Source organism: Nanorana parkeri, unplaced genomic scaffold (genome assembly GCF_000935625.1).
Source record: "Nanorana parkeri isolate BGI_ZX_2015 unplaced genomic scaffold, ASM93562v1 scaffold2404, whole genome shotgun sequence".
NCBI lineage: Eukaryota > Metazoa > Chordata > Amphibia > Anura > Dicroglossidae > Nanorana > Nanorana parkeri.
The window spans coordinates 83,072-107,388 of record NW_017308672.1 but is presented as its reverse complement, the minus strand read 5'-3'; the positions used below and the strand labels follow the sequence as shown (position 1 = coordinate 107,388).

Genomic DNA, 24,317 nt, shown 5'->3' with positions numbered 1-24,317 from the left:
GGGGGGATATGATTTCCATGTACAAAATGTTTAATGGTGGTAGCAACATTAGCGATAAACTGTTTAAAATTAACTCCGTTACAAAAACTAGAGGCCATCACCTAAAATTGATGGAAAAAAAATTCCAGCACAAGGGGCGAAGGGGGTTCTTCACAGTAAGATCAGTTAGGGTCTGGAACTCACTGCCACAGGCGGTGATTTCAGCAAATAATGTGGAATTGTTCAAGAAACTTTTGGACGATTTCTTAAGGGACCGTAATATACAGGGGTACGGGTACTCCTAGAATGAGATCCTAATAGGTTGGACTTGATGGACTAATGTCTTTATTCAACCTCAAATACTATGTAACTATGTAACAATAGATGGAAAAAGTGCAACAGATTCCTCCATCTATGTTAAACTGTGTGTATGGAGGAATGTCCCACTGGGCCAAGCTTCAGTATCCTACTAGTCGGCCCTGCTGGCTCTCAAAACACCTGAACAATGCCTGCATTCAATCAGATTGTTTAGGTATTTTGAGAGCCAGTGGGGCCGACTAGCAAGATACTGAAGCTTGACCCAGCAGGAGATTCCTCTATACACACAGGTCCGTGGTCTGAAATTTCCTGATATACATCGCAATCCTTTTTTTGAATATTGGTACCACATTTGCCCTATGCCAATGGGTTGGTTCCATCAATTTAGTCTGGTATAGGTTTCTAATAAATTTCAGTTTATTTCTAAGATGCACCTACAGTATGTATATAAACAGTATGCTGACATATTAAATCTGTTATCCTGTTACACGGTTTACCATCTTGAAATGCCTTCAATTACCTTTTGGTACAGACTTTGTCATCTATTTCACGTTAAAGTGACACTAAACCCATGAGATAAATCTTACACAATACATTCAACTATTAAAAAAATGTATATTATTTGTGCAACATTCAGCGGTAGATGCTCAAATCATCTCTGAATTGGTGCTGACACTGTCCTTCCTTCTGGAGGGGGGCTACTTTCGTTCCCCATGGTCCCTGTGTGTGGTGAAAAGTAGCCACCACTCCAAGCCCCCTCCAAGCTCGGCCTCCTGTAACAAGCAAATTAGGATGGAGAAATGTCTGTGTTTATGAGCCCTTACAGTTCTGCGTATCTTCGATTTACACCATGTCTCAGAACAATTTATCATTTGCAAATATTTGTTATTTAGTAACATTTTTTTCTTTTAGATTGGCAGGGATTTTGGAATTCATGTTTTGTGTGCTAATTATCATTTTAGTGTATTTTACAAACTCTGAAAGCTGTAAGTGAAAAATAAAGAAAAAGGTAAAACAAAATTGGAAATATGGTCTGGCCAGCTGAGGTTAAAAATGGATTGTGGTGCTTGGCAGTTTATAATCTCTCACAGTAAATCCCTTGAAAATGCTTCCATCTGCCTTTCTCTGCAGAAGTATGGCTTTTTTTGTTCAGGTACTATCTAGAGTCAACATGCACTTCCGGGACTGAGATGCTAGCTCAGAGATGAACCAGTCATGTAAATCCTTGTATCTATGAATGCTGCTGCAGCCTCTCACCTTGTGACTTGCTACCAATTACAGTGGTGCAGTGGTATGCAATGGTGTAGTCTGATCACTGGGGGGAGAGGAGACTGAGGAATTCTTCCCCCTGCCTACAGAAGACTGAGGGCATAATTTTGGCATAGTCAATGTTACATGACTGAAGCTCAAGGATAGCTTTTTAATAATAAATGGTAAAGGATTTTGAAAATGTATTCTGTTTTATATATTGTGTCAGGTAATGATTTATGCAGACCAGTTACAATAATGAAAGGTTCACTCTAATTTCACACTTAAAATGTGCACAAAAAAAGTAAATACATAAAGTTATTTGAAAGTTGAAATCCCCACTGAACATTTCATTTAAGTCAGTTAAATACAATCCAGGTGTGTTCATAACTTATCATCCCTGCTGATTGGAGAGCTCTAGCTCTGACTCAGCAGGGGGCATGTCAGATCTCAGCAGAGAGACCACTGCTTCCACACAGAGAGGCAGGGTCCTTCTCTACAGCAGACTGGCTGGAGAAGGGTCTTTTTGCTTTGCTCCCCTTTTGTTTGAAGACATCTGGAACATATTTAGCTCATTTAAACTGAAGGTTCAGCTAAACTTTAAAGTGTTAAGTAATCCCAAAACCACAAAATTGATATACAGGCAGTCCCCGGGTTACAAACAAGATAGGGACTGTAGGTTTGTACTTAAGTTGAATTTGTATGTAAGTCGGAACAGGTACATTTTTTAAGTGTAACTCCAGCTCAAAATTTTTTTTTTTGTTTTGGATAGCGTAGGGAAGGGTCACGTTTGTTTTGCTGCCTGTTCCTGTTGTTCAGAAGATTATAATATAATAAAACATTTTTTTATTTAAAATGACACACCAAAAAAATGTTTTTTTCTATTTTGAATTTTATTTTATAAACTTTATTTTTTTAAAATTTATTTGCATTTTGAATTTTTATTTATTTAACCTTTTTCCCTTCTTTTTTTTACATTTTGTTGTCTTTTAAATTTTATTTTTTTAAACTTTAAAAAAAAAAATCTTTTTATTTATTTTAATGCTGGGAGCAATACCCAGCCTGCTATTGGATATTTCAAATTGCAATAGCAGGTTGGCTATTGCATCTGCCCACTGCCTGCTTTTAATCAGCAGAGGAGGGGCCTGAAGGAGAAAGTTCTCTATCAGGTCCTCCCATGTTAATTGACAGCAGGCAGTGGGTGGGTGCATTAGACAGCTTGCTATTGGCTATTGTATTTTAAGATATCCAATAGCAGGCTGGGTATGGCTCCCAGCCTGCAGATAAAGAGGAGGCAGGGGGGCGGGTCAGAGGAGCCGCGGCCGGACGGGGGAGCGGAGGATTGGCCGGAACGGGGAAGAGAAGCAGGCGGCCCGGGGGAAGAGGAGGCCGGGACAGCTGCGGAGGTACGGGGGCAGCGGCGCAATACAGCGGTATGTGTCCCCGCGGGTTTAATGGGACACAGGCCGCTGCAGCCACAGTTCTCCTAAATGTACCGACAGCTGCCGGTACATTTAGGAGAACTGTGGAACCGGTTCGTAAGTACGGATTGTCCGTAAGTTGGACGTCCGTAACCCAGGGACTGCCTGTATTGCAGATTACCAGTCCTTAGGTATGGTGGCTGTATTAGTCTTCATTTTGGGGGCTTTTTTTCCCCTTTATTTTCACTTGGTAATCCTGGGAACTTCCTGTCTCTGGGTGGCTATGCTCACTCCTCCAATGTATCTATGGTGGGAGTGAAGGTTATCACACAGGCTAGACTTCAAACATGTCCACCTTTTTCATCTTCATTACATGGCAGGGGGAGACTAGTCGTTTATTGAAGGAAGATAGCTTTGGTTTATCCTTCCATTTCAGCTCACAGAAAGAGACAAGGACGCTGCATTTTTGGCAAAATCAACAGGTATTTTCTGTTCTTGCTGAAAATGTTCTTAGCCTGAAAAAAGAGAAAACTAATGCAGCCACCACATCTAAGGGCTGGTAAGCTTTGTTCTTGGGTTTAGTTATCCTCTCATTTGAGGTTTAATTGTGCTTGATTTTGTGCAGAAAATGTGTTTTGAAAATTGCCATCTTTTGCAGAATTTAACCATGAATGGGCACAAGGTGTAAAACTGCAGTTTTGTTAAGCAAAAAGTACTGTTTTTGTGTAGCGTTATCTTACATGACCAGAGACAACTGAGCTCAGGCAGAATACAAACAATGCTACAGGCACTTCTACCAACATTAAATCACAGCTCTGCTATTCTTTTGGTTTAACACTTTACTGTAGACACTAGACAGTGAGCCTTCTTCTTAATTGCAATGAATTCAGTTCAAACAATGACCCACCATAACTAACCTAATCTATTATTCTGGGATGAAATATTGGTGTCTGAGTTTACCCAGATTAAACAACTATTTGCCTCAGTACACACACAAATCCACGGAGGCGAACACAAACCACTGTCAATAAATTGAAATGTTAATAAATCTAAACAAGACTGTAAAATCAGATTGTGACATGCATGGGCAGTTTTACAGTAGGAGAATTTCCAAAGACTGTGGAAGATTTGAAAAATCTGGCATAAAATACTGGGATAGATATTTTCTCCTCTACTTAATGTTAAAGCTCAACTTCAGAATAAGCTTAAAGTGACACTAAACTCAGGAGTAGGGATGGTCCGCCGGTTCGATTCGAACATGAGTTCGAATCAAACATTGGCTGTTTGAGCGCTCGCCGAACGCCAAACTTTATGGGATGTTCACAGTCTGTTCGACCGTGCAATGTCCCATACTACAAAGAGCCCTCCGAAGCTCTAATTAGTTTAAAGACTTGCACCTGACCATAGGTCAGGTGCAAGACTTTTCCCAATCAGGGCTCACTACTCATTTGGAGCCATGATTGGGCAAAGTCATAATGACTCTCCCCAATCATGTCTCGCCTATCAGATGCCGGCAAACTACACAATTGGGCAGAGCTAGCTGTCACCGTTAGCTCCGCCCAATTGTTTATGTTTTGCCGGCAACTGTCAAAATGTCATTATGCGGCGGGGAGCCAGACGGGCCGGCGGCCAGCAGGTTTAAAAAAAATAAATATTATTATTTCTATTTATTTTTTATTCCATCGTCGTCGTGGACAACGCTGGACGCCGTGATTGACAATGGATTACATCGGTGGATTATTTTTTTTTATTATTAAAAGACTTGTCAAAAACATATCTTTTGTTATTTTTTCAATTAAAGTTTTTTTAAAAAAGTCTGGACTTTTTTACTAACTATTTTATTTAACCCTCTAGTGAATGGGTAGGGGTACAAGAACCCCTCACTCATTTACAAGGGAGGGGGCGGCATCTGGGTGCCCCCTTAATTAAAGGGGTACCCGGATGCAAATAAGCCCCCTTGCCCGCAGACCCCCACAACCACCGGGTCAGGGTTGTAAGGGTTGAGGCCCTTGTCCCCATCGGCACTGGGGCACCCTCCCAGTGCTGAGGGCATCTGGCCTGGTGTGACCTTTCCGGCCCTGCCAGGCTTATGCTCGGATCAAGGGTCTTGTATGGAATTTTAGGGGGGACCCCATGTTTCCCCCCCCCTTTTTGTAGGTGGGGTTCCTCCTTAAAATTCCTACCAGACCTTAAGGGCTTGGTATGACTTTAAGGGGGAACGCCACACACTTTAAAAAAAAAAATTGGTCCTTCCTAAGATTTCTAACAGACCTAAAGGGTCTGGTATTGTTTGGGAGGGGGAACTGCACACTTTAAGAGTAAAAAAAATGTTTTTTTCTTAGAAATGTCAGTTTTGCCGCAGCAGGTTCTATACATCCTACAGATCCACCACTTCACAGGCAGGTTAAGGGGACCTCCCAGGCACGATATTTGAAGGAATTTTTCATGTTTACTCTTACCCCGTAAGTTATGTAAAAAGCACTGTTGCTTTAAAAAAATGTTTTGTTTTGTTTTTTTATTTCATTGATTCCCTCAGGGCAATACCCGGATCCCCATACACTTTTTATTGACAATAAATTGCATTTAAGGCTTGAAAATGGGGACATTTGATTTTCAGTGTTCTACCCCCATAGACTTGCATTGAGTTCGAGTTCGAATTCGAACTTTTCCCATATTTTAAAGTTCGAATTCAAACTGAACACGGGGGTGTTCGGCCCATCACTACTCAGGAGTTACATTTGAAAAAAATCCATTCATGTACCTTAACTAGTAACAAAAATGTATCTTATTTGTGTATCACTCGGCTGTAGATCCTCAATTCATCTCTGAATTGGTGCTGACACAGTCCTTCCTTCAGGAGGGTGGCTACTTTTCTTCCCCATGGTCCCTGTGTGTTGTAAAGTAGTCACCGCTCCTAGATCACTCCCGTGATGGACTACAATCTCACGTTCAGTTTAATAATTTGTATTGAGATTTGACGGCAACTTTTTAATTCAACCTATGTGAGTAGGATTGATTCTTTTCAATAAATATTTTACTGCGCGATGAGCGTGACACCTTTAACTTCTGCGGGCACTTGAAGAAGTTTGATATTGTGGATCACTTGGGATCTTTTGTTTTATTATAACACTAAGACACCTATGTTATACTGAAAATGTTTTGAACTTGTTTAGCACTTTTATGGACTATTAATTGAACAGTTATATTAAAACAATATGATATGTATTTTATTTTTTTGTCTCCCTTCCCTCCACCATACCAGGCCACATGCCCTCAGCATTGGGGGGGTGCTTTTCCAGGGTGGACCCGCTGGAAAAGCACCTTGTCCCCATTCTGATGGGTCTCCTCCTGAAAGAGCACCCTCTCCTCCTGAAAGAGCACACACCTTACAACCATCGCAAGACTTAAGGTAATTAAAAAAATGTACGATCTGCCCATCTTGGACAGGCAGATCGTACTTCCGATGACCACAATGTCGAACGGGCATTGTGCGCTTGCGCACAGCGGTCCGTCCGGCTTTTATCTTACAAACAATTATCGCAAGGTGTTTGGGCACCTTAAGGCATGTGGCCTGGTATGGCGCAGGGGGGCGGCACTCACTCGTCCCCCTCTTTCCTGCCTTACCAGGCCACTGCTTGGATTAAGGGTCTGGTTGGGAATTAGGAGGGACCACATGGGTTTTTTTTGTGCTGGGGTACCCCTTAAAATTCCTACCAGACCTGAGGGGGAAACCTCACACCTTTTTTTTTTTAACTCCCTGGTCTCTCCTAACATTCCTACCAGACCTGTGTTTTTCTTTCTTCTATTTATTTACAACTTGCAGGGAGAACAGTCCACTTCGGCAGACCGTTCTCCCTGCTTTGGCTGTGTCTTTGGCTCAGCCGTGCCGAAGCATATGCGTTTGGCTTGGCTGTGTGTTTCAGATGTCTTCGCCTGCTGTACAGGCTATTGTGAATAACCCGTACAGCAACCCTTCGGTTCAGCTGAGCCGAAGGCTTCCTGTGGCCTGTGGGCTTCCTGTGGCCGAAGCGAGCAGAAGGTTCGGCTTAATCCTTTGGGTCTTTTGTGAATAACCTTAGTCTTTCATATTTTTGTAGCCACTAGATGAAGCTCTTTATTAGACTCAGCCTAACACAACCTTCCCGCTTGAAAAAGAACAATTAACCCTTTTTTAAATTTAAATAGATTGAAATATGGTTAGAACCTCTGCCAGGTTTCTCCTGTGTTTTTGCATGTTGGGGCTCTTTCCTTCCATGTCCAATCCTTGAGATGCAATAGGAAATTAGAGAAAATCTCCCTAAAGTAAAGTACAATTATAAGTTTGACAATTGTCACCAGAACTGGTGTCATTGTTGAAAGATCCCCCCCTTGTATGCATAATTGTGTGACAACTGTAACAACTGTTGTCATCAGAACAGACATTTCGGGAGAATCTATCCTATAAGGATAAAGGTCAACAATAAATATCTGACAAAGGGGTCAAAGATACAGTGAGGTCCTTCCTCACTGTATCTAAACAGGTTAAGATGTGGTCTCCTCCCTCAGGGAGTGTATTGTTTTCACTGAGTCAGCCTACTGATGAATTTTATTGTTAAAAGGAGCAGTAAAATAACAAAAAATGTACATTCCCTTTTAACTTTTCTGCACTAATACCAAGGCTGTAATTGTGAGTAGGAGAACCACAAAGCTAATGGACTAACCTATGTATTTTAAAGCATCATAATTCTTTATAAACAGAAGTTCATCAAAAAGGGTTACTTTTTCTTATATCTTGGCAATAAATCTAACATATCAGATTTCCCAAATTAGTCCTAAGGTTTAAAAACTTCCTAAACAAATACATTTCTTTGAACTGAACCTGTTATATCCACTAATTTTAAGTAAGTGCTTGCAAATACTTGCACAAGTTTTCACACCAGTTCCTTTGTTCCTGAGGAGATCTCTAAATCCTAGGCTCCAACTGCATACAGGAACCTGGCCTCTCTCCAAGATGAGATTAAAGTAGTATTGATCTCTTAAACTTATTTTTAAACAATGAATCCAGATGAATCAAATATATTCTATGCCTGGCAAAGTATTTCTTTCCTAAATAAGCAGTCACCAATGGAGCCCATCTTTGGAGATCATTTCATGTCAACCAGTGGTGCTGTGACACAGCATCTCCAGGTTAGCTGAACACCTCTCCCTGGTGACACAGAGGATCCACTTACTCCATGACACGCAGTGTGATGGTAGGAGTATCAGATCCCACCACTGCCATCAGAATGTGACAATTGCAGTTTCAGTGTCACACTGCACAGATATTTTAAAGCTTGCAGGACAACAATTTAAGTGCAACCAGACTGAGAGTGATCCTCACTGGGGTTGGTTAACTCCACAGTTAACCCTTTTTACGCACAAATAATCGTCACTACCACATGCTTTAAAGGAAACATGCCCCATTCACAGCATCTTCTGTAGTAATTCTAAGGGGGTTATTCTCTATCCTGACTTTCAGCTAATCCTTCAGCTTGCTTCGGTTGCAGGAACCCTCGGGTTCAGCCGACCGAAAGGGCTGCTGTATGCACTGTTCACAATAGCCTGTACAGCAGCCGAAGGCAGCCAAAGCACACAGCCGAGCCAAATGCATATGCTTCGGCTAAGCATAGCCAAAGACATAGCGGAAGTGGGAAGAACGGTCCATTGTAGGATTTTAAGGGGGCACTGCTGTGAATGGCCGAAGAGTTTACTTCAGCTCGGTTATTCATTCGGCTGCCTTTGGCAGCTTAGTGAATAACCCCCTAAGAATTGTCTGTGATACTCGTGGCCACACTCAGACAAGAATGTACAGAATTTAAAATGAGGTAGCTTTCTTAAAAGAGTCAAGATTAAAAGTTTGCCAGGTTTTGGCAGAGTCCAATATGCTGCAGAGTAAACCCAGTCTAATGTATTAAATCACCTGCTCTCATGAATGACCCTTAGCAATCCTTCATAGTTGGATTGGTAAATGAGAGCTCCAGCTGCCCATAGGAGCAGGTTTTTAGTGACCATGAGGAGGGTGTTGTTACTGAGCCAACCCCACACCAATCAAATGAGCTGAACGGTGTGATGTGGGAGCTCTAAAGTGTTTTATTATACTTTAATGGATACTCCCTTAATGCCAATTTTTTAAACTATCTTAATATTTCCAGATGACCATGTTGTACAGTGCGACAGCCAACCTATTATTGCACAGAATAAAATTATGATTTGATAGACATCAACAATAACATAGATCTTATTGATATACTCCTTAGGAGATGTAATATGTCCCATTCACCTTATGCGCTGCGCATTTGATATCTAACTGATTGCTATTTTCTTATACATTAGTGTAATCATTTATTATAAATGTATCTCCAGTACCATAAGAATTATGCAAATTGTCCACAACTTAATAGGTATTTCCACGTTTGTGGCCAAATTGGGATAACAATTACTTTATAATTGATATATTTGATATTTAAAAAAATGCCGGCTTACATTTAAAGTATTTTGAGCCTGCTTGAAAATCCTACCTACCCTCTATTTATTTATTATTGGTATTTATATAGTGCCGACAATTGAAGCAGCGCTTTACATAGTGCACATTCACATCAGTCCCTGCCCTTAAGGAGCTTACAGTCTAAGGTCCCTATCTCACATACATACGAGAGCCAATTTAGACAGTAGCCAATTAACCTTCCAGCATGTCTTTGGAGTGTGGGAGGAAACCGGAGTACCCTGAGGAAACCCACATAAGCACAGGAGAACATGCAAACTCCTTACAGATAGTGACCCGGCTGGGATTTGAACCAGAGACCCTGAGTGCTGCAAGGCAGAAGCGCTAACCACCATGCCAAATATTTTTAAAAATTATTTTTAGGTATGCTTTGTAAATGGGAAAACATAAACACATAGTGGAGTTTTCTTAAATTTGACTAGAAAAGTGGAAAAATACTTTAACCCTGGGCAGTTCATTTGTGTGTCAGTAGTACTGATCACCAACCCTAGTCTTACAGCTGCTTTTTTCTCCATGTGGCAGGGCATTTATGACATCCATTAAGAGGCTTTCCGGGCTCTGCTAAGTACTGTTTATGACACAGCTAGAGGTTTTCAGAAACCCCTGTCTGGCATCTAAGGTTATCTGCCTCATAACTTGGCACTGGCTTCTTGTCATGAACTGGGATATTTTTTTTCTTCAAGGGTGTTTCAACCTGGTCTTCGGCAGGGTTAGTTTTAACCCTGCCGCTCTGCTCACTGGAGTGAGGAGAGACTCGGCGGCGGAGGACAGAGCCAGCGAGGAGAGAGGTAAGTGCAGGGGGGCTGCAGACTTTTTACACGGGCCTCAGGGGCTTTGTGGGGAATCCTGGCCTGAGGGTGGCACTGCATTTAGCACAACTTCCCCATTATCCCCATACAGCTTGGGGTTGTCAGACCTCATTGTTGCCACTAGCATGACTAAAAATGGAAATAAAATAATAAAATGTTATGTTTTCCCTTGGGTGATCATAAAGCGCCATAATGCAGGTGGACCTATATTCTTGAAGTTATTTTTTTCAGGACTGATAACATAAATGTCCGCTCCACCCTGTTATAACACCCTCTTTTCCACCTGTCCTGACACCGTCACAGTGAAAATTACATGCATTCTCTTACCTGCCCAATTAAACTTGAAAAGACAAAGACTCCAGTGAAATAGTTTAGCAGTTGGAAGAGTATTTCAAATATTGTCTGAGGTTCTGAAAGTCCCCCTATGGTGATTAAAGTTCGAACAGCATAGTAGTAACACCTCAGATACCTGTAGATAAAAGAAATAAGGATACATTTTAGGAGCATGGTTGGCAAGAAATCTTTTACCAACTGCTAAAAAAACCCACCCAAATGCTTTTGTATGCACTGGTGTAGAATACAGAAAATGCTGCAAAACAAAGCCTGAAATACCTACTTTTTACTGGTGCAACATCTCCCTAGTATTGGTCAAGTGACTAAGGAGTGTATTTATAAACAATTCGCAGAGCCATTCAACAAACAAACGTGCATGTACAATGTGTTTTTGTGAATGGATGCAAAAACTATTGTTGTTAGCATGTTTTCTTTCTAAGATGAATGTAATATGAGGTAAATACCACATTCTGTCCGCGGAATGGTGGTGAGGAGCATAGGAAATGTTTTTTTGCTATTATTATTATACAGGATTTATATAGCGCCAACAGTTTGCGCAGCGCTGTACAATATAGGGAAGACATTACAATCACAATACAAATGACGACAAGATGGTAAGGAGGGCCCTGCCCCTGAGGGCTTACAGTCTAAAAATGCTATGCTCCTCAGCTCCATCTAGTGCCCATAATGTCAGATTTACCTGATATTACATTCGATCTGGAAGGAAAATATGCTGTTAAAATTTAGTTTTGCCCCTTTTTACTTGCACATGTACATGCAATTTTGAAGAGCGAATGGCTTTGTGAATTGCTTAGAAATACACCCCTAAGTGTCTAGGCTTTTGGTCATGTGACCAGCACTGAAGCGATCCTGTAAAAGTAGGTGCTTCTGTTACTCTTACTCACCCTAGCAAAACTGCTAACATAGCATTACATTAAAGTAATTCTGATCTCAAAAATGAATCTGATTATATAATATCTGTACACTCAACTTTAGATTTACCAGATGTATGTAATATGAGGATCAACCTACAATATCCAATTAATATATGTCCAATCAGGCAGGCCCTTGTACTACAGACTTGTTGGTAGATCTAACGGAGATTGTACAATCAGATTGTAAAATGTGTGGGGAGCTTAAGGCCTGGTTCACACCTGGGTTTTTTACAGCACGTTCCTACGCTCTGTAAAACGCTCAACATGTGAAAACCAATGATTGCCTATGGGCATGGTTCCCACATGGGCGTTTTACAGCGCGTAGGAACACGCTGCAAAACGCCCTACGCCCAAAGAAGTACAGGAGCTTCTTTGGGGCGTATTTGCCGCGCGTATCCATTGGGATACAGCCAGGTAGCCCTCGGAAACGCGCGTCTATTGCGAATCGTGGTAAAAATGCGCGGCACGAAACGCGCGACAAACGCGCATATTCGATACGTCTAGATGTGAACCCAGCCTAAGAATGACAAATAATCACATCCTTCGCATTGTCAAGCCTGAACAAACTACACTGGATTCTACTTGTACAGACTAGTCTCAGGAGGTATATTTAAATACATATAAATAATAATAGGTATGAAGCGCTATGGGTCCAAATAATAACTAAAACCTTTTAACTTCTTTTTCTACACATGTTGGATATAATAATACTTATTTTCACTATTTATTATTGATCAACCTACATTGGATATTAAATAAGTTTTTGGACTTTTATGAACTTATACATTCTCTATGAGAGATTTTTTCACTTTATGTATATATTGGAATAAGAATTCATGAATCTATATTTTTACACTTTCATTTATATGTTCATATATATTTATATGAAAATATTTACTGCACGATTTTGCACTCTTTGCAGTTTTGCACAATTATGATCAATATTATTATTATTATTATACAGGATTTATATAGCGCTAACAGTTTGCGCAGCGCTTTACAATGTAAGGAAGACATAACAATTACAATACCATTCAAGACAAGATGGTAAGGAGGGCCCTGCCCCTGAGGGCTTACAATCTAAAAGAGGAGGGGAAATGATACATGAGGAGGTTGCTGTGAGGGGATAAATTATTTGAGAATGTGATGGTTCAGTGGTTAGGTTGAGGCGGGTTAGGCTTCCCTGAAGAGATGAGTCTTTAGGGAACACTTAAAGACAGTCAAGGTGGGAGATATTGGGAGAGTGGGAGAGTATTGATCTATAGTCTATATTGAGGTAATGGCTTATACCTTTAGCACATGAATTCACGATTTTTATAATTTTATATTTATGTGTATCTATTTGCACAAGTTGAATCAAAAGAGGTTTATTTATGTTAATTTCATTCATGCACAATCAATGGTTATTTTCTCATCAATAGCCTTAGCATAGACCCATTTCATTAGTTATTATTTGGACCCATAGCGCTGCATACCTATTATTGTTTACGAGCTTGACCACAGTGTCTATAGTGCAGCAGCTGTAATAACATCCATTAGTTCTCTAAGACTACCCATAAGCGCAGACATTATCTTCCATGTTTAAATACATAAATCAGTGGTTGAGACAGAACAGTGCTTTTTCCTGTGCCCGCCTCTTTTGTGCATAGCCTTTACAGTTCAGATCCTCTTTAACAATTGAGTCTCAAATCTCAAAATGATAAGCCCACCTCAATGCCTCTAAAGCACCCTGTGTGTATGAGTAGTTCACTGGATCACACCTTCTACAGGTTGCACATGAGTTCATGGACAGTTGGCGACCTAAAAAGTAAAAGGTTTACATTTTTGTGTAAGCCCTGCTTGGCAGGTGATTACAGGGGGCTGATAGGAAGATACATTAAGGTATGTGTACTAGCTGCATTCATGAATAGATTTATTTAAAAAAAAAAAAAATTTGCCTGAAAATCATTAATAACTGATATGATAGTTGTATCTGTCCAACAAGCCTATATGACCGCACCAATGCCACGAATATATACAGAGCAGCAGTACGCCTTCGGATCTGACTAATGTCCACTCTTTACACTTACAATAAAAAAACATAAATGAAGAAAACAAAGAAAAGTTCTTAAAAAGCTCAGTAGTGCCATCACATAAGAACTAGATGGTTGCATGTTGGGCCTCATTGAAATATACATTGGATGTTTTCTTGTGTAAATAAGAAATGGAATTCTCTCCTAAATTCGACTGCATAGTCCTATAATATTGCTGCTAGGAAATAAGTAGCAGATAAATGTATATATTTTCCATATTTAAGCAGGGATATATAGTATGAGTATGATATTATATCTTTTTCTCAAAATGTAATAAAGAGGTAGAAAATAAACAGTATATTTTACTTTCAAATCTCCAGCTCTTGAATGGTTTCTTCCACTTGCAGGTCAAGCAATTTTACAGCTTATGTGATAATGGTAAAAGCAATCACCTACGTGCGCCCCTTAGCATTTAAAATAGAGCAAAAACAGGTCTGTCTATTTAATATGTGTATCTCTAAAAATGCCATCAGAAATATCCATTGAGGGAAGAGCGGAGCAAATGGTCCAAAAATCTAGCAGCATATGTGCAAATTGTGTAAAATGATTGACAAAGCATAACCATCCTGCAGTAATAGACAGGAGCTGTTCAGCAATGACAGTACAGAGAGCATGCATTTTATTCTGAAAATGCCTCTGAAATAACAATATTTTGGACTCAGGGATGCCAGGCTGCTCTTCAACACATCGATACCCATTCCAGAGCCTCTGGCGCTGAATTAAACAAATACTATTATAGACTGGCATGCTATTGTGTAAACAGCTAGAGAAGAATGTAGCAGACCGAGCATAAATAATGACAGAGGCACAGGCCGGATCAGACTTTTATAATGTGCCGAGTCTCTGCCTCACTTGCATTCTGCAAATGTTTCAAGAAATATTGTTTTTTTTCCTCCTTCTGCACATTTATCTATCTGGGAAGTGGAAAAAGGAAACATAACGTTATATTTGCATTTCATAGGAAGGTATGCAAATATCAGTAAGCTGGAGGCATTGCAAATTTAACACTAGTCCAGCCCAGTTTTTTTATTTTATTTTAGTGTTTTGGATAAGGCAGAGAAGAGTTAACATTCCTGTAAGATTTTATTTCTGCCTGTTACCCCACTGGGGGTATTTTGCCTCACTGCCTGGCCCTGCGACACCCGTGCAAGAAATGGCAGGAGTGGCTGTCACCCAAACCAAAAGGCACAGATAGCAAAACAATATTGCCAGAAAATCCTTAATTCTAAAACATTGTTTTTGCTATTATAGGTGTCCCCGTCAGAGAGATTTAGAAGTGAGGGGAAACCTTCCCACTAAGGAGACAGATAGCAATAAAATCTGACACTTCCCCACCGTATCCAAAACAAAGGTTTTTGCTGGAGTCGGGTTTTAAGAGAAACATGCAGGACTATTTACTAAAGGGTGAAGAGTTTGGAGAAGGCAGGAGAAGTGAACAATCTAGGACAACATAGCTGAACTGGAAAGTGACCTGAATTGGATAATTTTTCCAAATCAGCTATTTTGGCCTAGATTGTTCACTTCTCCTGCCTTCTCCAAACTCTTCACCCTTTAGTGAGGAGACCTGATAGAGGCTGCCATTGCTGGCTACTCATTCCGCAAATGTTAGTTGCCTAGCTGTCATGTGGACCTTCTGGCTTCCGTACTTTCAAACTACTAGACTAGTTTTTGATTTCTCTGCATTGCATACTTGCTTCAGATCAATTGCTCAAAAATACTGAAGCTCTTGAACAAACAATAAAGGCAGACAACTAAGATTATGGGGAAATGGTGAGAAATCACAGCTGCCATGTTTCTCTTATGAACACAAAGCAAAATAAAAACTTTTCTGCTAGAACGATAAGGAATAAGACATTCATTTACAGCAAGCTTGTCCAGGAATTGTGCGTGAAACATACTAAAGGTAGAGCCAGACATTTTCGCAAGAAAGACTGCAATTCTTCATACTTGTCTCATAGCAGAAAAAACTTTTAATGGTTTGAGCCACTAACCCAGACCAAGTACGTACATAAGGACTTCTAAGTTTGCTTTGACTTTCCCGATCTGTAAACTTTTCATAACATCTGTAACTCTGACAGTACTGAAGCAAAAGGGTCATCTCATTCAGCAAGAGTTTACTTTAATTTAGAGAAGTAGATGTCTGATAAAGCACCAGGTATTACTGTTTGTGAAGAACTGTTCAATAAATCTAAACCTGCACTTACTGTATATTGTCCACACCCATTATAGTGATTTTACATTTGATTGCAGGTTTCAATTTAGATTGTTTGTTCATCCCTGGGAATACTCTGCAAAATGCACCTTGCTTTTTATTTTGATTGCTCTCTTTTCAGATAAACATTTGACCTTCTATACACTAGCAAAGTAATTTGAAGTACATTATGCTTGTGCGTTGAAAACTATTTTGTCAGCACACCACACATTGTAAATCAGTAAAACGAAAAATGTTCTGCCGTATCCATAGATATTAACTACCTTACGTCCATGGCCGTTTGTGAACGGCCAGATGGACGTCTGCTCAGAGCGGGAGGGCGTCTTAAGACGTCCTGCCCCTCCCCCCTCTCGTGTCCGCGCTGAGCGCCGCACACGAGAGGGAAAACCGTCAGCATGTAAACAGCCAGCGATGGCTGTTTACATACAAGCGGTCAGGCGTCTCTAGAGACGCCCGATCGCTTGCAGGATCTGCGGGTGTGCGCCGCCCCCCCCCCCCGTACCTCCTCCTGCTCGTCTCTTCGCCGCCGCTGCCGGTCCCGTGTTCCGATGTGGCCGGTGCGGCTGGGACCGGCACGGCGACGCTCTAACAGGAGATCAAAGGGATGATCATTACTTGATCATCCCTTTGATCTCTCTTCTTGTCCCCGAATGCAGGAAGTGATGTATATTACATCACTTCCTGCATTCAGTGTCACTCTCCGGTGCAGAACACCGGAGAGAAGCTGATGGAGCAGATCTGTGCTTCATCAGCTTCTGTGGGGGTCCCTAGGTGACATCAGAGGTCTTGAGACCCCTGATGTCTCCATAAAGAGGACCTGTTTGGTGAACTGGCTATTACATAGGGGATTCCTTAGTCCCCTATGTTATAGCAATAAAGTTAAGTCAAAAAAAAAAAAATTACAGCATTAAAAAAAATAAAGAAGCTAAAAAAAATAAAGAAGCTAAAAAAATAAAAAAAAATAACACAAACATTTTTTTAAAGTCCCCCGCCCCCCAGATACACGCGCAAACATGCGTCGGGTGCGCCTATGTACGAAACCGACGATTGCGCCCATTATGCAGCACATGTTGCATATCGCCGCGAACGTCGCAGTGAGAACAATAATTCTAGGGCCATCAATCACTGATGACACTAAACTGATGAGCGGTAAAAACGTTTAAAGCGTCGCCTATGGCCATTTTTGGCTGCGGTCGTTTTCTGCGATTTTGCGGGCACGCGCAATTTTAAAGGTTGACATGTTTAGTGTCTATTTACCCGACGTGACCCCGACTTTTATATTTTACCAAAAAATTGGGGTGAAAAAAAATGTTTCATAACATTTTATAGGGAAACATGTTTTTTTTCAAAATTTAGGGTACTTTTTTTGTTATATAGTAAAAAATAAAAACCCCAGTGGTGAATAAAAGCCACCAAAAGAAAGCTCTATCTGTCCCCAAAAAATGGTATGAAAATCGTTTCAGTAAAGCGTTGCATGACAGAATAAACATCAGTCGAAGTACCGCAGCGCTGAATACTGAAAAATGGCCTGGCCAGGAAGGGGGTGAAACACTATGGCCTTCAAGTGGTTAATAGATACTTGCCCTGATCAGACATTCTGAATGTAACAGAAAATATCGTGTGACTCAATGCAATCAATAATTACACAAATGGACTATAAATTGTGTGGGTACCCTTAGATTGTCTACCACCCCAGACCAGTGTTGTGAGGGTGTTAGTCACCTGACCTCCGATGGCTCGAATTATGTTCTCTTATAGAACTTTATAAATACCACCAGCTAAAAACTAGGGATATTTTAAGGAACTATGGCTTGTGTGTCTTTGCAAATTGACCACGTGGGCACTTCCTTAAGTTTAAGGTGAACCTGTGCATATTTGATGCAGGGCATACAGCAGGTTCATTTAAATGCCTCCTGCATATACTCACCTTCCCTTCACTCCCTTACTGCTTCATTTGGCTGTCTGTTGTGTAATACGTGATACTTCTGGATATGGGCGAGCATGTGACTCTTTACCCTTTGTGAGGAACATTCTGTTAATAGTAGACATGTGCACCAGCAAAAAATTCGTTTAGTTTCGTTTTGAAAAAAAAAAAAAAAATTTGTTTAGTTTAGTTTCGTTTTTCGGGTCCGAAATTAAATTAGTTTCGGACGAAATTCGTTAGCGGTAGTCCTGCCGAAATTCGTTTATGAAAAAAAAACAGAAAACCTTTACTCTCCCATGGCTGGACTTGAACCAGCGAACTTCACAATGGCAATCAATTGCAAGCCTCTACCTCTAACCACTATACTGATCGCCCCCCCCCCTTTCCTGCGCTGTTGGACCTGTGCTCAGATCAAGGGTCTGGTAGGACTGTTAGGGGGGGGCCCACGTTTTTGGGGCTGGGGTTCCCCTTTAAAATTCCTACCAGACCTTAAGGGTCTATTGCTTCTGTACTTTGACCAAGGAACTGTTGGAAAAGGTAACTGTTGTATTTTTTTTTTCCTAATGTCGTTTTGCTGCAACGAAATTCGTTTAATAACGAGTTTCGGGAAATCGGGAATTTCGGATTCGTTTGCATTCGTCTTAGCTTTAATTCGGAATTCGGATGCATCCGAATCTCCGAATTTCCGAAAATTCGTCCAAAACGAATTTCGGAAAGAACCGAATCGCACATGTCTAGTTATTAGCTTGACTTGTTCCTTGACTCGTCTGCTCAACTTTTCCCTTTAACAACTGCGGCCTCTTTTCAAAACCATGACTCTTGCTTGCCATCCTGATACTTTGCCCACATGATTGCTGACCAGGCTTGTGCATGAATTTGACTTTGCTACTTATTTGGTGCTTCTCGTTCCCACCCTTACAAACCTGGGCTTTTTCCTTGACTCATCAGTGACCTTCACTTCTCTGGCATCCCCAGACATTGTTTTCAAGTTCCAGCAACAATGGCATGTCACTAGCAGCACATCTTTGCTCTACATTCCCTGTTCTCCAACCTGGGGAGGTTTGGACTGGAGCAGTAAGAGAGCCCAACCTTGTCATCCAGGGTCCATATTCAGATACCTGACACCCTGACTTCCAGTGCTGGGTGCCTAAGCACCCAATCAACAGCAAGGAACAATTTCGTGTGGGGATGCTGAGAGAGCCCTTACAACCTTGAGTAAGCTCCAACCAGACCCACTTGGAGTTTGCACAGGGCTTCTTCTCGTTACTACCATGGACAAACAGAAGATCAGAGGAGTAAAAGGAAGGTAAAGTATGGATTTGCTTTAGGCTGCTCAAGTGGAGTTGTATTAATTATCTGTGTTGAGATTTGATTGAGATCTGATGATTTGAATTTGCTATTTACATGGGTGCTGCTAAACACAGGTTGAAGCAAGTGAAAGAGTAAGCTCCAACCAGTACCACTTGGAGTGTACACAGGGCTTCTTCTCCTTACTACCATGGACAAACAGAGGACCAACGGAGTAAAAGGAAGGTAAAGTATGGATTTGCTTTAGGCTGCTCAAGTGGAGTTGTATTAATTATCTGTGTTGAGATTTGATTTAGATCTGATGATTTGCATTTGCAATTTACATGGGTGCTGCTAAACACAGGTTGATGCGGTTGAAGTGAAAAAAACAAGTGCTATTCACTTTCATAGACATAGACAGTCCAATGAAATGTATAAATTGCCACTGTAATTACATGTCTACATACAGAGAAATACTGACAGGTTTGGGTGTTCTGCGGGTTCTTTTGTACCTTAAACCTTAACATAGTGCTAATTAGGTATATTTCTTCTATTATGTCTGTCTAACCTTCCTAGGGGTTCACAATTTGCTGTCTGTACTCCAGCAATCTGCTGTTTCATTGCTGATTGACAGACACAGTGAAGTGACACTGGACCTTGTTATCTTTTCGACACTCATTATAGAGATCACTGGAAGCACAACCAAGGATTTCTCTATTGTGCTAAAGTTGAATGCTATAACTTTTGTTAAAGAGAATGAGACAGGATTGGGCAAAATAATATTCAGTCTTAAAATATAGTAAATGTGCAGGCTTTCCTAGGAAAGATTTGAGTTTGCCTTCTAAGTTAGCTTTGCTTAGTTTATATGAGGATACAGGACATTAAACTGTTATGATCACTATAAGAGCTGGAAGACCGTATGTGCAATCAGCATGGGTTCAGGCAGTTGGTAAGGTAGCGAATGTCATACTTCTCACCTCTGACTCTTAATTCACACACAAAGCAAATTTCAGCCGTTTCCTGCTGAATTGAACAAAATGTGATCCATCGGTTGCCCTGCCAGCTCCGCCCAGCTCACTTTTTTAATTGATTCTTTTCAAAGGAGAAAGATAGTTCCCCTCTTCACAGCAGGAGACCTTTGGTGCTGTATGAGTTAACTGCTTCTGCTTTTACTAAAAGAATCCAGCACTGCTCATCGCTTTCATTCAACCCCCCCTTATCCATTCACAGAGATCATTACTGAGTATTTGAGGTTGAATAAAGACACTGGTCCATCAAGTCCAACCTTTGTGTGTCTGTATGTGATTGTGCATGTTTGTGTGTGTATATGGATCCCTGTGTGGTCTAGTTTTTAAGAGTACCTGCACCCCTTGCATTGCATTCCTTTCACATAATGTAAAGCTTTTTGGGAGTGTGGGAGAGGCAGATGAATGGCAGAACCCTCTCTCCACTCACAGAACGCTTTACATGAAAAGAATGCAAGGATTCTGTGAATGGGCATGGGGGAGGGATGGAAGAAGAGGCCAAGAGGCGCTATTCTTTTACTAACAGCAGAAGTAGTTAACTCATACAGTACCATAAGTTCCCCCGCTGTAAAGAGGATCCAGCATCATTGAGGAGGATCAAGAAGGATATCTGAAGGAACCATCAGCCAGCCACATAGGACACACTTTATACATTACAGGAAAGTTATGTTTCCGCTGCTGTCGAAGAAAAAACGTTATTAACTAAACTATATCTTTAGTCATGATACAGGGTGTGAAGAAACTACGGTCATAGTTTTGGAAAATGGGGTAACTTTCTGTAATACTTAAGGCCCTAAGGCTAAACACGTCTTTTTTTCCTTTAAAGTCAGACAGCTGCTTTAGTACTGGCAGTACAGTATATTCACTGGATGCCATATTCAAAACTGAAATATACTGTGAACAAATATCTTCCAGTTCTGAATACTGTATATCATAGGCTTTCAGAGCTATCCATACACACAGCACTTCAGGAGCTGCTTGTCTCATAACCATAGACCATTGAAGCAATATGCACTTCCTGCAACTGTTACGGAAGTTTTGTGAACTGAAATATATGGAGGCCATAGTGCAGATCACAGAGTAGAATGTCCTTATAAATTACCTTAGATGATTCAAAACAAACACTTTAAAATGAAGCACAGAAAGGGCTCATCTTGCTTAATTACATGTGAGTTTCCTTTAAGACATTTTAAGCCCAACAAGCGGTTGTGTCACTCTTGATCTTCCTGCTGCTGAGATCGGCAGTAGCTTGGATGCATAAATAATACACTTGGCCCTGCATCTCTCCATCATTTCTATTGTCTTTGTGTCATTTGTAGAGCAAATGAAATAACAAGCTGTCAGTCTTGTCAAATGACAGATAGTTATATTGGTCGCTGCTGAATTTGACCTTTCATGATAATATATTAGCATTAACTGAGCCTTATGTCAAACACATACCCTACTACTAAAATGATCCTTTGAGCATCTTAAAGGTTATTGCTCAATAACACAAAGTTCAAGTTGATATAATTCTTGCATTCATTTTAACTATTTCAAGAATCAATCACAACACTTAGTAACAAGTCTCTAGATTGACAAAATTAAACTTACATGTTCCCATTTCCATCATAGACCCATTTGGTGCTACCAATGCCTTCGTACTTGGAGGCCCAATAATAAATGCATGCATTAATATGAAGAATAAACAGGAGATAGCCAGTTGTTCGGATGACCCTGTGAAAGATAAAATTAAGATCTTCAGAAAAGTAAATTGAAATGAAAATGTTCTTTGTGTAACTATGTGTGAATATTAAAGTGAATCTGTACTTTTTCCATTCAATGCAAGTAACAGGCTTGCTTGATGCTTAAAATTTTGCCCAAACATTTACAGACATCATGTTTTTAAACAGCTGGCTCTAACTCTCTTAGTTCCTCTTCCCTGACCTTTCTGTCCACTACAAGATCACAAGGGACAGAGCAGTCTCCAACATCTATCCATCTGTTGTGTAGTGGGATCCACCTATTGATCCCCGCGGTGGTCGAGTGCTGGTCTGCGTGCATTTCACGAGTTTCAGCTGTGCGGCACCAGGTATCCATTAACTCTTTGTTGCCCTGGCTACATTTGTAGTGGCTCAGATCCCCTGGAATACTTTGAACACAGGACTCTCAAGGTACTTAATGCCTTGGGCGGAATCTCAGCACATCGCCCCTTCATGGCGAAGTCCACCTCTGAGAGTAACCTGTGCCTGGCTTGACCAGTATTGCCGTGATCTCTCCCCACATACACTCCTTTACATCATTACAGCAGCAGTCCAGCCCACCACAAGTTCGCTTCCTGGAGAACCCCCCATCATAGAGGGTGGGGGAAGGAGCAGTCCACACACAGAGAGCCTTTTGAACTTTTACTTAAACATCTTCTTATATACAACATAATACAGGCTTCAATCATCCCAATCACTGATGATGGCACATTACTTGTTTAAGCACACATGCATAGTTACCAACAGATGGAGATGTATTGCCCAGAATCCTGCATCCTACAGTGATGCGAGTAGTTCCATCAGATAGTGTTGCTCCTGCCCTCCTTTGCTTTCCCCCTTAGGGGAAGCTGACAGATATCCACAGCGACTACATGATGACAGGCCTGGTCCTGTGCCTTGCCATGGACCAGCCTTCTGTAAATCACTCTGTCTTGTCCACCTTGCCAAATGCACATGTGCCTACTGCGCGGCTGCCCCGCCCAAAACTATATATCTGGCTCTCACTGGACATAGAGTTCCCTCAGGGCAGAGCAACCTTTAACAATACAGTGACTCCCCCAGTCACTCACTATTGCCTATGGGGACATCTAGTGGCAGATTGGGATACTGCAATCCTCAATCCTGCCCACTACCCTACACATCTACTAGCTTGGAGAACGGAAGAAGAGGGAGCAGGGGAGTGTCTTGCCTTACTGTTCCTGTGTTTTTGTGGTTACACACACAGCTTATTATCATCCACAAGAGTGGCTCAATAGAACCCTGCAAGGGAAAGTAGCCACCATAATACAGGATATAAGGACAAGTGCTCAGGGGATAAGCTGATTCTGCAGGAAACTAAAACTTTTAAACAATAAGAAGCAGTATCCATTGTAAGTGATTTAATCAGCTTAACAACATTTGGCATTAAAGGAGAAGTATTGGGAGAGTAAAATATACTCTCCCCAATAATTTAAAGCCAGCATGTGACACTGCAGGTGCCAGCTCCATAGATCAAGAGCTCACAACCTTCTCCATGCCGAGAGCAATGACTCATAGTCTGAGTTTGGGTCACAGGAGGACATTAGTAAATGTCCTCCTCTGACCAAAAGAGAACTAAAACCAAAACATTAGTTCTCTTTTAATATCACTTTCAAGTATAGGGAAAGTGCCAAAAAGAAATGTTCTCCCCTCATGCTGTGCAGATGTAACCCTCCCCTGACACACACACACACACACACACCCTTCTCAGCCTCAACCTGAGATCTGGAATGGGGCAGTAGAACCTATAGACTTAGAGATAGCACATAGAACCCCATAGTCACACCCCATCTCATCTTGTCTCATCACATCTCTCAATCTATGCGGTTCTACTGCTAACACAGGGGCAGGGGTAGGAAGAGGACAGGTCTGCTGCATGTAAACATTGGGGGACCCAATTCTGGAAGTTGGTACGTATGTGGCTTAGGATGTTAGAGTGTGGGTTACATCTGCTTTGCATGGTAACCAATCAACTTCTATCTTCAACTTGTTAAGTTGAGCTTTGAAAATGAAAGATAGAAGCTGATTGGTTGCAATGCACAGCTGCTCCAGATTCTGTCTGCTCCAGACTTAGTAAATTTCCCTTAATGAGCTCTAATTCTAATCCTAACAGCACTGGAAGCTAAAAAAAAAAGATGTGTTGACTGAAGTTGGGCTTTAAAATGTAGGGAATACAGCAGCATTTGCTGATGTGTACTGTTATTTTGAGCTGTATATGGCGCTGCAGTGCAGTGTTAGTCTCTATATGATACACATGAAGTTTTCCTATATATATGTTTCCTGCACAATGTAGTATTTTAAAATAATATTCTTCTAAGCAAGTAAAACTTAAAGAATTATGAGGCAAGTGATTTTCACTCAGCCTCATACTCTGAGCCGACCTGTGACAATGAAACTGTCACAGGTCGGCTCAGTAGATCGGGAAGTGAGCGAACACATACCGTCGCTCACTCACTTCTCAAACTATCCCTGCA

At 41.1% G+C, this 24,317-nt stretch overlaps 1 protein-coding gene across 1 annotated transcript in view; it reads right to left on the bottom strand.

The window, feature by feature from the left end:
• Window positions 1-24,317, bottom strand: part of CNGB3 (cyclic nucleotide gated channel beta 3) — a gene marked incomplete at its 3' end in the record, with an annotated part of 97,189 nt that overhangs the window by 42,093 nt on the left and 30,779 nt on the right. The window contains exons 10-11 of the mRNA XM_018573503.1: window positions 21,677-21,799; window positions 10,623-10,764 (exon numbers count right to left, since the gene is read on the bottom strand). Of these exons, the coding sequence (XP_018429005.1) occupies window positions 10,623-10,764; window positions 21,677-21,799 (265 nt within the window). The remainder of the gene's footprint in view (window positions 1-10,622; window positions 10,765-21,676; window positions 21,800-24,317) is intronic.